The 15877-nt window shown below is 49.9% G+C and overlaps 1 protein-coding gene across 4 annotated transcripts in view; it reads right to left on the bottom strand.

The window, feature by feature from the left end:
- Positions 1 to 15877, bottom strand: part of PIANP (PILR alpha associated neural protein) — a 75736-nt gene that overhangs the window by 12916 nt on the left and 46943 nt on the right. For all 4 annotated transcript variants that reach the window (XM_073595410.1, XM_073595412.1, XM_073595411.1 and 1 more), the window contains exon 5: positions 12648 to 12833. In XM_073595410.1, the coding sequence (XP_073451511.1) occupies positions 12648 to 12833 (186 nt within the window). The remainder of the gene's footprint in view (positions 1 to 12647; positions 12834 to 15877) is intronic.

Genomic DNA, 15877 nt, shown 5'->3' with positions numbered 1-15877 from the left:
TAGTGTCCATTGCTTTTTGCTGTTAGTAAGTGATTTGTAAGTTTTAAAAGGGCAGTTTCTGTGGAGTGTTGAGGGCGAAATCCAGACTGAAGGAGGACGTTCAAGGTGTTTAGAGGAAAAGGGGAGCAAGGAGATAGGGCGTAGATTGTGAAGGTTGGTAGGGTCCAAGGATGGATTTTTAAGTATGGGGGTGAACATTCCATGTTTTAGAGCATTGGGGAAGATGCCAGAAGAGAGGGAGAGATTGAAGATGTGGGTTAGAGAGTGTAGGATGGGGTCAGAGGGTGACCGTAGTATTTGAGGGAACAGTGTCCAGGGGGAAGGTGACAAAAAAAAAAATCTGTTAGTGTGTAGCAGACTTTAGTACCTTCCAAGCTATCAGATTGATTCATCCCAGTCCTTGACTGATGAGCTTGCTCCTGAGGAGCCAGTCTACTGCGAAGACTCCCAATTTAAAGGGGACCATTTCAGCTCCTATTGACATTGTGTGCAACACTCTAAAACTAGCAGATCAGTCTATTGCTTCTAACAGTGCCGTTTCCAGACTTGGGTCATTTTAAAATTCCTAAGGCTGTGAAGACTTTCCCTTTGCACCCTCATTTCCAACTGTTTCTCTGTAGAGATTGGAAACATCCTGACAAGCTGTTTGCTCTCCCTTAACGTATATTATTACCTTTTATCTGTTTAGAGAGGATTTTGTGCAAAAGTGTTCTATTCCCAGTGTGGAGTGTTCAGCTTTAACAGGGTGCTTCCCATTCAGGTAGAGGAGGCGATTGTCTTTAACCCCTTCCCACCGACCGTACGCACATATGCGGCCTTGGCTTTAAGGGGTTATACCGGGGTGATAGGCAGCTGCAGGCATCACCCCGGTACCGTTTTTTAGAGCGGGCGATCGACCCTTCAGGGATAACAACCGATGCGGCTAAAAGCCGATTGGATGTTATCCTGGAAAGAGCGGGAGGGGACGTCTCCCACCGCCTTTCACCGCTGTACCCGGGCCTCCCATCCCACCGGGAGACCCGATGCGCAATCCGCCGGCTAGAATGAGACTGGAAGGAAACGGCTTCATTCCAGTCTCCTATGTGCAAACACAGAAGCGACGTCACTTCCGGTTTATTCGGCTGCCAATGGCGCAGTTTAAGAAAAAAAAATAACAGTATTCAGAATCGCAGTTTTTGGCAATCTGAATACTTTGAAGTGCAAAGGAGGGATTTGGGGACCCCCGTTCCCTCCATAAAGAGTACATTCCTTGTGACATAAATAAAAGTGATCAAATTTTTTTTTTCAAAAGTGACAATGTAAAAAAAAAAAACAAATGAGAAAATTTTTTTTTTTTTAAAGCGCCCCCGTCTCCACGAGCTCGCGCAGCAAAGAAAATGCACACGTAAGTCACGCCCGAATATGTAAACGGTGTTCAAATCACACATGTGAGGTATCGCCGTGATCCTCAGCGCAAGAGCAATAATTCTAGTACTAGACCTCCTCTAACTCAAACCTGGTAACCATTTTCTTTTTTTTTTAATGTGCCACCTATGGAGATTTTTAGGTACCGTAGTTTGTCACCATTCCACGAGTGTGCGCAATTTCAAAGAGTGACATGTTAGGTATCTATTTACTCGGTGTAACATCATCTTTCACATTATACAAAAAAATTGGGCTAACTTCACTGTTTAATTTTTTTTTTAATTAATGAAAGTGTCTTTTTTCCTAAAAAAAAAATGCGTTTGAAAGACCGCCGCGCAAATACAGTGCGACACTTGAGCGTCTGTGGCATAAGACTAAGTCTCTCAAAGACTTCAACCAATACAAATCAGCCCTCAAAATCTACAATTCCGGCCTCCTCACTGCCAATATTGCAACAATCGCCATTTTATTCTCTAGGGTCTCTGCTAATATATATATATATATATATATATATATATATATATATATATATATATATATAATGTTTGGGGGTTCTAAGTAATTTGCTAGCAAAAAAATACGGATTTTAACTTGTAAGCAACAAATGTCAGAAATAGGCTTAGGCATGAAAGGGTTCAACCGATAAACAGTTGAAAGCTCCTACTTTGTCAAACCATGTCTGACTAATCAAAATCCCCAGAAAGAGATTTAACCGCTGCCGAGGTTGATCGCTCGCTTATAGAATGCGTGGAACAAATGGCTGTAGCATTACATTTCAGCTGTGACGGTTTGCTAGAGGCCTCTTGTGTCATTTCTCGCTTGTGTCTCATGTCATCTCATATGAAGTAGGATAAAGTACCGGATTGAGGAACCTCTGTGACAAGGATCTTCAAGGATGCTGCTGGTGGCAAGAACACCCATCTTCCCCAAGGAACAGGCTGCAAACTCCTCTCCATCCTTATCTGTTGAGAAACATTCCTTTCACTTCTACACTTCTGCAATCTCAACATCCCTCAGCCCCCCTTAAGCTTGGCTCCCTGTCCACCTGCAAGGTCTGTTACTCGGAGTCTGAGTCTGTGAAATCCTCAGACAGGCCTTCCTCGGCACCAAGGTGCGCCCCCACTCTCTATGGTGGTGGTGGTGGTGGGGGGGGGGTGTTGGCCTTTGCAGATGTTGGGACGGCTTACATTTGTGATGCTTGGGTGCAGGAAGTGATATCTCAGGGCTATAAACTGGATTGTGCCTCCCTCCTGGAGGGTCCCTCCCTCCTTCTTACCTCCAACCTTACTGCATCACAAACTAACAGATTTCCATCAAGCCCTCTCAGTTCTTCTGGATCAATTGGCCATTGCATCAGTCGTTGTGACAAAATGGTTCCAGTGCTTTTAATCTGCTTACCTTTTCTAAGCCTAAAGAGGGAATTTTGTTAATTTTGGATCTCAAAGTTCTGCATGTCTTCATTTGAGTCCAAATGTTCCACATGGGATCTACCAATTCTGTCATCAACTCCCTTCCCTAGGGAGACTTTCTGGCTTCTGTGGACATCATTCCGTGCAAAACCCTATTTTTTGCAGGCGATACCTAGGTTTGATGGACGCCTCTTTTCAGGAAGTCTCTTTTGCCCAGTTTTACTCCAGACCTCGACAACACAACATTCTACCATGATGATTCGATCTGGTCTCAGGCAGACACATTTTTCAATCACCAAAGACCAGGTTGTCCCTGACCTGGGGGCTCTGAAGTTGGGAAGTCCCTCCTTCCCATCGTGTAGAGGATCTTCATGACGGACCCCAGTCTGTTGGGCTGGGGAGGGTGTAGGGGATCGCTGAAGTCTCATCTCCTGATCAGCATCGTGGAGCTTCAGGTAGTTCGGTTTTCTCTTAAGCTTTGGACCATCTTACTGGAGGGTCATCTGATTTACATTCAGTAAGACAATGCAATGGCGGTGTCATACATTAGGCATCAGGAAGGAACCAGAAATCTTGTTGTGGCAAGAGAGGTAGATCGGATCCTGTCCTGGGTAGGGATGGGCCGAACGGACCCCTGTGTTCGCCTCGCACCAGAACTTTCGAACACTGCAAAAGTTCGGACCCGAATAACGAACCCCATTAAAGTCAATGGGACCCGAACGTCAGAAATTAAAAAGTGCCCATTTTGAAGGCTTATATGCAAGTAATTGGGCATACAATGGTTATAGGGGTCCGGGTCCTGCCCTGGGGGGACATGTATCAAGAAAAGTTTGTGAAAAACGTCATTTTTAAGTGAGCAGTGATTTTTTGATTTTTAAAGTGAAAGCATAAAAATGAAAAATTCCTTCCAATATAGTGCCTGGGGGGTCCCCCAAATATAGTGCCTGGGGGGTCCCCTTAGTCTACCTGTAAAGTGGCAGATCTGTACCATGTCTAGAATCTGCTGCAGCAATAATTGCATTTATCAAAGGCACAAAATGTCATTTTCCCTGCAAGCTGCCTTTATTTTGCTCAGCAACAGCTGGGGAGCCAGTGTGTATAATGAGGAGCCAGTGTGTATGATGAGGAGCCAGAAGTGTGTATGATGAGGAGCCAGAAGTGTGTATGATGAGGCCACAATGTAGTGCACTGGGAACAAGATTCGATTTTTGGATACATTCTGGTGTCACTTTGACTTTGGATAGAAGGAACGGGTGCGTAAAAATTGGTCTTTGGGTGTCGGTGGCGCCTTCCCACCATAACCATATAGAGGTAATCTTGATTAAAGCAAGAATTGGCCTTGCTGTAAAACATTGCAATGATATTTACCTGTCAAACAGGTGCAGAAAAATTGATCTTTGGGTGTTACTTGTGCCCATGAAACCTATACCAAAAACATTCTTCCAGATGAAATGATTGAACACCCTCAAAGCTAGGCAGCCTCGAAGTCCTGCAGAGATTCCACATCCCAAAAAGACTTAATCAGTGACATTGGCATTAGGGGCTTCATAGCTGGTAATCCAGGACTGATTCATTTTTATAAAAGTCAAACGGTCCACAGAGTCTGTGGACAGACTCGTTCAATGATCAGTAACGAAAGATCCTGCAGCACTGAATGCCCGCTCTGAAAGCATGCTGGATGCAAGGCAGTCCAACAACTCAATAGCATACTGGGCAAGTTCTGGCCAGTGGTCTATTCTCATGACCCAGTAAGTCAGTGGATCATCAGCTGGATAGCTCTCCATCTCTGTTTTGCCCCCCCCCAAGGTAATCGTCCACCATGTGATCCAGACGCTGCCGATGGGATGTGGAAGCTGACAGCCCTGGGCGGTGAGGACTAAAAGAATTCCAAAATGCCTCACTTAGGCGGACACCTTCTCCAAGCTCCTCTCTTGACCAACAGAAGACTCAAAACAAACTTTTCCACCACACTGTAACCTACTGGAGTCAGGAAAAACATTCAATAAAATCCTCTTTAATGTGTCCTCAAGAGATTTTATCTTCTGCACTCTCTGTGGGGACAGGATGAGTTCTGAGACCTTCCCTTTATAACGGTGGTCAATGAGGGTTGCCAACCAGTAATCATCCTTCTCCTTTATGCCACGTACTCTTGGGTCCTTTCGCAGGCTTTGAAGCATGAGGTTTCCCATGCGCCTCAAATTTACAGAGGCTTGAGAAGCAGACTCCTCTGGTCACTCAGTATGACAGCATCTGGAACTTCCTCCTCCCAGCCATGTACTACTCCCAAGGGTCCTGGGGTTGGAAAGCCATCGCTTACATATTGACACGTCTTCCTCTTCTTCAAAGCCTATGAAAGTGCCAGAATCCTCCTCATCCTCCTCCCCTCTCTCATCCTGTGTTTTCTGTGACATAGGAATGATGGTGTCTAGATAAAGTGGGCCTTGAGAGGAAAGGAAGTCCTCCTCTTCCTCCTCGTCCTCCTCTTCCTCCTCCTGCTGCTCTGCCTCCAGTGCCCTGTCCATAATGCCACGCAAAGTCTGCTCCAGCAGGAACAAAACAGGGATTGTGTCACTGATGCATGCACTGTCACGGTTCACCATACTTGTGGCCTCCTCAAATGGTGACAATACAGTGCATGCACCCTAATGATCAGCCATTGGCGTGGGGAAAAAAAGCCGAGGCGGCCTGAGCCTGTCGTCTTGCCATACTGACACAAGTACTTGTAGACGGCCATCTGCTGCATGTATAGCCGCTGCAGCATTCCCAAAGTTGAGTTCCACCTGGTGGGCATGTCACAAATTAGGTGGTTTATGGGCAGGTGGAATTCCTGCTGAATTTCAGCCAACCGAGCACACTGTAGCCTGCAGAGCTTATCGAGTGAGACAATTTGGCAATACCCTGCGGCTTGGGAAACATGAATGCCAATTTGTCTACCAGTGTTCCTCCCTCTCTCTAGGCTCATGTTCCTGTCATCCTCAACCTCAGAACCAACACCTGAATACAGTAATGGCTGGGCATCATAAAGGAGCAAGTGGCTGGCGCTGTGGTCAAATAACTCAGCTGACTCCTCAATGGCTGATGTTGGGGCTATGGCAGGAATAGATGTGGACAAGGAGGCAGGTTTATCCACTCTGGCAACTGCAGGGGACTGCACACTTGTCTCTGCTTGTGTGACAGTTAGTAAGCCAGTCCACCATCTCCTCTGCATGCTGTGGCTGGATAGCACGGGCAAACTCACTAAACAGCGGAAATGATGCCCTGCCCGAGGACTGACCACCACGTCCACCTTTGCCTGTGGACACATTTGTTGCTGGCCCCCTTACAGGGCCAAGGGAACATCTGCCTCTCCTTGTTGTCCTCCCAGACATTATTGGGAGGGAGGGGGCGGTGCTTATAAGCAAATGTAAAGAAGAAGAGGTGTTTGGTGCACTTTAATTTGAGTACTCACACTACACAGACACACTCCATGGATACACTATAAAATACTGCAATATAATGCGCCGATCGTACAGTGACGCACAGAACTATATGGTGTTAAATTGGCAGTAACGCACACAGGAGGGGGGGTAGTTGTGTGCCTCTTGGGGGGGGGGGTAGTTGTGTGCCGCTCGGGAGGGTAGTTGTGTGCCGCTCAGGGGGGTGGTTGTTTGCCGCCCCCCCCCAAAATAAAACCACCAGCTGCCACTGTTTTTAGCAGAACTGTGTAAATCTCAGGACTGGATAGACTGCTCCCATATGTGTATTTAGCTGATTGCCCCGGAGTTCCACTTCTAAATCAAATCACTTTTATCGAAGAATATGGATTTTGCCGAGTTTATGGTGGCATAAAATTATGCCAAAATTGCAAAAAAAATGTCTGTAAACAAATAATGTAATAAAAGTTCTCCAGGTTTTTTTTTCACTTTAGTACAATTATTTTGAAAATCAGCATCTTATAGGCGGAACTGCTGGAAATGATGTTTTTATGTGAAAGAAGTGAAAATATCCATTCTATGATAAAAATTCCCCAAATGTTTGCCTAGAGAGGTGGCAGAGTGTTGGCCACAGGGGGGCAGTGTCCGGGTGCCAAGGCTCAGTGGTGGGGAGTGTCCTGATGCCGGGGCTCAGTGGTGGGAAGTGTCCCGGTACCAAGGCTCAGTGGTGGGGAGTGTCCCGGTACCAAGGCTCAGTGGTGGGAAGTGTCCCGGTGCCGAGGCTCAGTGGTGGGCAGTGTCCTGGTGCTGAGGCTCAGTGGTGGGGAGAGTCCCGGTGCAGAGGCTCAGTGGTGGGGAGTGTCTGGGTGCCGAGGTTCAGTGGTGGGGAGAGTCCTGGTTCCGAGGCTCAGTGGTGGGGAGTGTCCGGGTGCCGAGGCTCAGTGGTGGGGAGTGTCCCGGTGCCGAGGCTCAGTGGTGGGGAGTGTCCCGATGCCGGGGCTCAGTGGTGGGAGTGTCCCGGTGCCGAGGCTCAGTGGTGGGGAGTGTCCTGGTGCCGAGGCTCAGTGGTGGGGCAGTGTCCCGGTGCCGAGGCTCAGTGGTGGGGTAGTGTCCCGGTGCCGAGGCTCAGTGGTGGGGTAGTGTCCCGGTGCCGAGGCTCAGTGGTGGGGAGTGTCCCGGTGCCGAGGCTCAGTGGTGGGGAGTGTCCCGGTGCCGAGGCTCAGTGGTGGGGAGTGTCCCGGTGCCGAGGCTCAGTGGTGGGGAGTGTCCCGGTGCCGAGGCTCAGTGGTGGGGAGTGTCCCGGTGCCGAGGCTCAGTGGTGGGGAGTGTCCCGGTGCCGAGGCTCAGTGGTGGGGAGTGTCCCGGTGCCGAGGCTCAGTGGTGGGGAGTGTCCCGGTTCCTGGGCTCAGTGGTGGGGAGTGTCCCGGTGCCGAGGCTCAGTGGTGGGGAGTGTCCCGGTGCCGGGGCTCAGTGGTGGGGTGTACCCCGGTTCCGAGGCTCAGTGGTGGGGAGTGTTCTGGTGCCGAGGCTCAGTGGTGGGGAGTGTCCCGGTGCCGAGGCTCAGTGGTGGGGAGTGTCCCGGTGCCGAGGCTCAGTGGTGGGGAGTGTCCCGGTGCCGAGGCTCAGTGGTGGGGAGTGTCCCGGTTCCTGGGCTCAGTGGTGGGGAGTGTCCCGGTGCCGAGGCTCAGTGGTGGGGATTGTCCCGGTGCCGAGGCTCAGTGGTGGGGAGTGTCCCGGTGCCGAGGCTCAGTGGTGGGGAGTGTCCCGGTGCCGAGGCTCAGTGGTGGGGAGTGTCCCGGTTCCTGGGCTCAGTGGTGGGGAGTGTCCCGGTGCCGAGGCTCAGTGGTGGGGAGTGTCCCGGTGCCGGGGCTCAGTGGTGGGGTGTGCCCCGGTTCCGAGGCTCAGTGGTGGGGAGTGTTCCGGTGCCGAGGCTCAGTGGTGGGGAGTGTCCCGGTGCCGAGGCTCAGTGGTGGGGAGTGTCCCGGTGCCGAGGCTCAGTGGTGGGGAGTGTCCCGGTGCCGAGGCTCAGTGGTGTGGAGTGTCCCGGTGCCGGGGCTCAGTGGTGTGGAGTGTCCCGGTGCCGAGGCTCACTGGTGGGGAGTGTCCCGGTGCCGAGGCTCAGTGGTGGGGTGTGCCCCGGTGCCGAGGCTCAGTGGTGGGCAGTGTCCCGGTGCCGGGGCTCAGTGGTGTGGAGTGTCCCGGTGCCGAGGCTCAGTGGTGGGGAGTGTCCCGGTGCCGAGGCTCAGTGGTGTGGAGTGTCCCGGTGCCGGGGCTCAGTGGTGTGGAGTGTCCCGGTGCCGAGGCTCACTGGTGGGGAGTGTCCCGGTGCCGAGGCTCAGTGGTGGGCAGTGTCCCGGTGCCGAGGCTCAGTGGTGGGCAGTGTCCTGGTGCCGAGGCTCAGTGCTTTGTTATACAGAGTACCCAGGTGCACAGATATTACACATCATATTGATTATTTTTGCACAGTACAGGAACGGAATGATGAGCGGCGCCGGCAACATTTGTGTTTTCTAATGGAGAATGCGAATCCTCAGACACACAACGTGCAGAAGATACTTTCCAATTTTAGATCAATATTAATTACAGTGGCTGTCATACAGCGCTGCTGTCGTGGACAGAGGTCTGTATCCACTGAGAGAAGGACAGTCCAGAGGGTGCAGAAGCGTATTATAGGCTGCACAGGGACCCAGGTGTCACCAAGGGTGCTCAGGGGTCAATGGATGACACTGGGTGCTCAGGGGTCAATGGATGACACTGGGTGCTCAGGGGTCAATGGATGACACAGGGTGCTCAGGGGTCAATGGATGACACGGGGTGGTCAGGGGTCAATGGATGACACGGGGTGGTCAGGGGTCAATGGATGACACCGGGTGCTCAGGGGTCAATGGATGACACCGGGTGCTCAGGGGTCAATGGATGACACCGGGTGCTCAGGGGTCAATGGATGACACCGGGTGCTCAGGGGTCACTAGATGACACGGGGTTCTCAGGGGTCAATGGATGACACCGGGTGCTCAGGGGTCACTAGATGACACGGGGTTCTCAGGGGTCAATGGATGACACCGGGTGCTCAGGGGTCAATGGATGACATCGGGTGCTCAGGGGTCACTGGATGACACCGGGTGCTCAGGGGTCAATGGATGACACGGGGTTCTCAGGGGTCAATGGATGACACCGGGTGCTCAGGGGTCACTAGATGACACGGGGTTCTCAGGGGTCAATGGATGACACCGGGTGCTCAGGGGTCAATGGATGACATCGGGTGCTCAGGGGTCACTGGATGACACCGGGTGCTCAGGGGTCAATGGATGACACGGGGTTCTCAGGGGTCAATGGATGACATGGGGTGCCCAGGGGTAACTAGATGACACAGGGTGCTCAGGGGTCAATGGATGACACGGGGTTCTCAGGGGTCAATGGATGACACCGGGTGCTCAGGGGTCACTGGATGATGTTGTAATATGTTGGCCAATTTATGTATAATATTGTATTGGAGTACCATGCTGACCAGAAATTCAGTTGCATTGTCCAACTGAATTTTAACATAGTAAGGGAACAGCTGAAGACTCTTTGATGTGTTAATCATATGCAAGTCTACCTAGGTGTGTGAGGTGAGGTATGGTCTGGAAACCTAATTGAACATTTCAAAGGGTACATTGTTTAAAGGACCATAGTAGAAGTATTTATTGATGGTAATTAGACTTGACGGGGTAACAATAAGATCAAAGAGTATTTTGGGTTGACCTAGCAGAAACTCCCTCCTAGTGGACTAGTATTTCATAGAGAACATTCAAGCTGGCATTTAGTGTGGGAGTAAGGCTCATCTGTGTATGGGTGAGTTAGGCTTGTCTGTGTGTAGGGGAGGCTTGTCTGTGCATGGCTGGGAAGACTGAATAATATGGGTTTCTGAATTATATTTCCTCTGTCGGATTTCTTTGTCATCTGTGGACTTTGGACTTTGTTCTGTGTTGGAAGTCAATAAAGTGCATCTCTCTGGAAGAATTGGGTTGCTGCGGAAGAGTACTTACTAATTAATTATCATACCCACTCTACATCATATCATCCAGTATACCCGGTGATCTGGATTTGAACTTATATTCGATCACTACAGATGACACTGGGTGCTCAGGGGTCAATGGATGACACCGGGTGCCCAGGGGTAACTAGATGACACAGGGTGCTCAGGGGTCAATGGATGACATGGGGTTCTCAGGGGTCAATGGATGACATGGGGTGCACAGGGGTCAATGGATGACACGGGGTGCACAGGGGTCACTAGATGACACGGGGTTCTCAGGGGTCAATGGATGACACGGGGTGCTCAGGGGTCAATGGATGACACAGGGTGCTCAGGGGTCAATGGATGACACGGGGTGGTCAGGGGTCAATGGATGACACGGGGTGCTCAGGGGTCAATGGATGACACCGGGTGCTCAGGGGTCAATGGATGACACAGGGTGCTCAGGGGTCACTGGATGACACGGGGTGGTCAGGGGTCAATGGATGACACCGGGTGCTCAGGGGTCAATGGATGACACAGGGTGCTCAGGGGTCAATGGATGACACGGGGTTCTCAGGGGTCAATGGATGACATGGGGTGCACAGGGGTCAATGGATGACACGGGGTGCACAGGGGTCACTAGATGACACGGGGTTCTCAGGGGTCAATGGATGACACGGGGTGCTCAGTGGTCAATGGATGTCTCAGGGGTCAATGGATGACATGGGGTGCACAGGGGTCAATGGATGACACGGGGTGCACAGGGGTCACTAGATGACACGGGGTTCTCAGGGGTCAATGGATGACACAGGATGGGAGGAATAGTGTCCCATCATTGGTGTCAGTGGGGGGAATAGTGCCCCATCATTGGTGTCAGTGGAGGGAATAGTGTCCCATCATTGATATCAGTGGGAAGAATAGTGTCCCATCATTGGTGTCAGTGGGAGGAATAGTGTCCCATCATTGGTATCAGTGGGAAGAATAGTGTCCCATCATTGGTGTCAGTGGGAGGAATAGTGTCCCATCATTTGTATCAGTGGGAGGAATAGTGTCCCATCATTGGTATCAGTGGGAAGAATAGTGTCTCTTCATTGGTGTCAGTGGGAGGAATAGTGTCCCATCATTGGTGTCAGTGAGAGGAATAGTGTCCCATCATTGGTATCAGTGGGAGGAATAGTGTCCCATCATTGGTATCAGTGGGAGGAATAGTGTCCCATCATTGGTATCAGTGGGAGGAATAGTGCCCCATCATTGGTGTCAGTGAGAGGAATAGTGTCCCATCATTGGTATCAGTGGGAGGAATAGTGTCCCATCATTGGTATCAGTTGGAGGAATAGTGTCCCATCATTGGTATCAGTGGGAGGAATAGTGCCCCATCATTGGTGTCAGTGGGAGGAATAGTGTCCCATCATTGGCAAACTGAGGTCACTAGATGACAGGATGCTTAGGGGTGCACTGGTGTCACAGGGTGCATTGAGGTCTTTAGATGACACCGGGGTGCATGTGGAGACATAAGGGTGAGCTTGAGGTCATTAAACTACACAGGGTGGTCTGGGGCTCTCATGGGGTCTGAGAGGCTCTCTGGAGAAACTAGATGACACAGGATGCCTTGAGGTGCACTGGAGTCACTCGATAATGCTGGATACTTTGGGGTGCACATGTAGTCACCGGGCACACAGAGGTTCCTGGAGTCACTAGAGGACACAGGATGCTCTGTGGAGCACTGCAGCTAATTGACGAAAATATTGTCAATTAATATGTGGCATATTTTCAGTGACGGAAACGAAACAAAAGTCATCTGAATTTTTATCAACAAACGAAAATGGAATGAAAATGTGAGGGAGGAACGTCTACCCACATGAACTTCCAGGAGTAAAATAATCTCATAGAGCCTGTGGTCACTAGGAGGAGGAATATTGCCCCATCATTAGTATTCTTGGGATGAATAGTGCCTAATCAATAGTATGTGTCCCCCCTGACTCCATACCAATGATGTTCCACCTACTGACCACAGGTTCTATGACATTTTTTTTTACTCCCACCTACCCAAAAAGCCTGAGACATTGTTCACTCTCACTGACACAAAGACATTTTCTACTTCTACTGCCCAAAGTGTAGCTCCCCTGAAGTCTAAACTGGCCCTTTGTCTAGAACGTTTGGAGACCCCTGGCATAGAACATGAGCAGGACCTGGACCACCTATCACTGTGGAATGACTTCATGCTTCATCAGAGGCCCATCAGGTGTCAGAAACACCTCCTGCATTGGTCCAAGGTGGGCCAACGCATATATGCAACCCAAATAATTCCTACAGTTCAGCTTTGATGGGGGGCCATAGTTCCGCTCTACACCGGTCTCATTTTCGTTAGGTAGACCTTCGTTTTCTCCTGGCACTGTATATAGAAAAGCCTGCTGGACTTACTTGCTTGTTCTGCAGGGAACACTTCTGTCATCCAGGCCACTTTTGTTGAAGTCACCAAGTTTTAATGGATGGAGCCCAGGGATGTCTGAGTCGGGTGACAAGTCGGTCAGGGGTTGCAGGCTTCCTTCTTCCGGTAAAGCACAACGCTCATTGCGGTTGCGCCTGCGTTTCTGTCTGCGTTCACAGCTGGGAGAAGAGATGATAAAAAAAACATATAAGTGCATGTCGTGTAGCTCTTGTGACTGGTAAAATCCTAAGGCAGTGATGGCGAAACCTCGGCACCCCAGATGTTTTGGAACTACATTTCCCATGATGCTCATGCACTCTGCAGGGTAGTTGAGTATCGTTAGAAAACATCTGGGTTGGCAAGGTTCACCATCACTGTCCTAAGAGATAGATAGATAGATAGATAGATAGATAGATAGATAGATAGATAGATAGATAATACACACGTCTCCTAGAATTCTCATCCTTCCGCTTCTGCTATTAGCTAGTTGGGATTCCAAGTAGTCAGCATAGAGATTTAGGTCAAATAACAGGCTTCCCCTGCACTACCATTAGGGCAACTTGGCATAGAGTCCTGGTCCAAGGGCGCATGTGGTCCTTTGGTATATGATGTTTGGCCTGCAGACCTTAGCAGTCTGTAGTGAGTAATAGCATTGATCTCTGCTAGCCTCATGTACCATGTTCCCAGTTTGGTATTATCTTCTGTAGCCAACAATGTAACCTGTCCACAGCCCCACCCCCATCCTCCATGTCAACACTCTCTGACCCTCATTTCCTCTATTGGGTCTGCAGTCTCTGACAGTCTTCTCAAGCATTAGATATATTGAACGTTATATGTGGCCCTTTGGTAATGTCAGGGGACGGATTTGAGGCCCCGTTTGGCTCATAAGTTGACGACCTCTGGTATAGAGTGTAGAACTTGGTGAGATGGACTTGAGTTGGTTTAGTCTTTTGCCTTAATAGCTCCTCCACCCTCAGCACAGGAGACGTGACCTTACCTACAGCCTAGCCAAGCAAGGTTTATCATGTCTGTAAGCCTTCCTGGGTTCCACACAGGGTTCTACTGGATGATGCTGAGCATAGAGAAAGCAGGCAGCTGTAAACTTTGGGCGGTGGAGGAATGCATGGAGTGAACTATGTTGGCAATAGCCAGGTTGACCATGACTACCTTTGAACAAAGCTTCTGATGTCCTTATGGGGGGTGGGAATGAGAGGGACTGAGATGAATCAGCCAGTGCCCTTGGGAAGGCTTCCAACCTGTACAAGGCTAAGTGTGCCGGTTTCTGCCAGCTGACAAAGAGCCAAGTAGGCCTGAGGACCACTGTGCAACTTTTATGACATGAAAGGACTGTAAACTGCTGCCAATGAACTGTGAGCGCTCTTGTCAAGTAGTGGCACTCATTCCCTTCCTCTCCCTTTCTACCTCGGAACCTGTGCACTTTGAAGAACTCCTTTCCTTTGCCAAGATTTACAGAAATGGCTTCCAAATATTCAGGGTATAAACAACTCACAGGTTCATAATCAATGCATATATCAGCAGGCCGGGGCGGGCGGAGGAGATGGAAACAAGGACTGAAAATTGTATATCAGTAACGGTGACAGTCACATGTTATTGGCGAGGAGGAGTGGCCTCGTATTAGGGCCTAGGTATTCAAAGGTTTTTCATTGTGGTAATATCGCTGTTTGGGCTGCGAATTGCGGGTAAGAAAAGAAAGCTTTTCAGGCAGCTGAGTATGAAGCCGGTGTTTATGTGTACTGTGTGCCTAGCCAGTGTTTATGTGTACTGTGTGCCTAGCCAGTGTTTATGTGTACCGTGTGCCTAGCCAGTGTTTATGTGTACCGTGTGCCTAGCCAGTGTTTATGTGTACCGCGTGCCTAGCCGGTGTTTATGTGTACTGCGTGCCTAGCCAGTTTATGTGTACTGCGTGCCTAGCCAGTGTTTATGTGTACCGTGTGCCTAGCCAGTGTTTATGTGTACCGTGTGCCTAGCCAGTGTTTATGTGTACTGTGTGCCTAGCCAGTGTTTATGTGTACCGTGTGCCTAGCCAGTGTTTATGTGTACCGTGTGCATAGCCAGTGTTTATGTGTACCGTGTGCCTAGCAGTGTTTATGTGTACTGCGTGCCTAGCCAGTGTTTATGTGTACCGCGTGCCTAGCCAGTGTTTATGTGTACCGCATGCTTAGCCAGTGTTTATGTGTACCGCGTGCCTAGCCAGTGTTTATGTGTACCGCGTGCCTAGCCAGTGTTTATGTGTACCGCGTGCCTAGCCAGTGTTTGTGTGTACTGTGTGCCTAGCCAGTGTTTGTGTGTACCGTGTGCCTAGCCAGTGTTTGTGTGTACCGTGTGCCTAGCCAGTGTTTGTATGTACTGTGTGCCTAGCCAGTGTTTATGTGTACTGTGTGCCTAGCCAGTGTTTATGTGTACTGAGTGCCTAGCCAGTGTTTATGTGTACTGTGTGCCTAGTCAGTGTTTGTGTCCTGTGTGCCTAGCCAGTGTTTATGTGTACTGTGCACAGCCCCCACAGATCGGCTACTGCTGTAAATAATCCCAGCAGAAGCCGCCCGCCGGCAGCGTGTGCCCCCTGCAGGCGGAAGTGCAGGATTACATATATACAGTATATGTGATCTGGTGCAGAGCTGCCGTCCTGTAGCAGTAGATCTGTTATAGAGCGATCAGCGATTCGGCTTCCTGATCTGGGGTCCGCACTTGTCCCCGTTGTTGGCTTCCAGCCCTGAATGCTCTTCCCTGTCATAGGACGATGTTTGCTGCTCTCTCTCCTTCCACCGATGTCTATGATACAAAGTCACCGGCTGACAACAATACCAGCAATCTCTTCTATTCACCGATTGAATACATTGTGTCGCCTTTGGTGGGGCTCGCTGTCAGCGTTCATTATTGGTGCACGCCGCGTCCCGCGCTTGTAAAAGATTCAATAAAGCTTCAGATTAAAAGAAAAAGCAAAGTTTTGAGTCCCATTTCTAAAGTATGTCAGCCATAGGATGGAGCTATTTTTACCCGACACTTTTATGTGAACGTCTCAAGGTCACTTTCATGTTGAAGTTATTTGTAATGCAATTTGTTGTGTGGAGGAAACAAATTCCCGCAGACGAGGAGCGCGCTCAGTAAGGATATTGAAGGGCACAGCGGGAAACCACTCAGAGGTGCTACAATTAACGCTGCAGAGAGTGTCACACAGTCATCTGCTTAACATAACCGCATGCGA

The sequence above is a fragment of the Aquarana catesbeiana genome, linkage group LG08 (genome assembly GCF_042186555.1).
Source record: "Aquarana catesbeiana isolate 2022-GZ linkage group LG08, ASM4218655v1, whole genome shotgun sequence".
Taxonomy (NCBI): domain Eukaryota; kingdom Metazoa; phylum Chordata; class Amphibia; order Anura; family Ranidae; genus Aquarana; species Aquarana catesbeiana.
The sequence above is the reverse complement of the archived record's forward strand: the minus strand, read 5'-3'. Positions and strand labels throughout refer to the sequence as shown.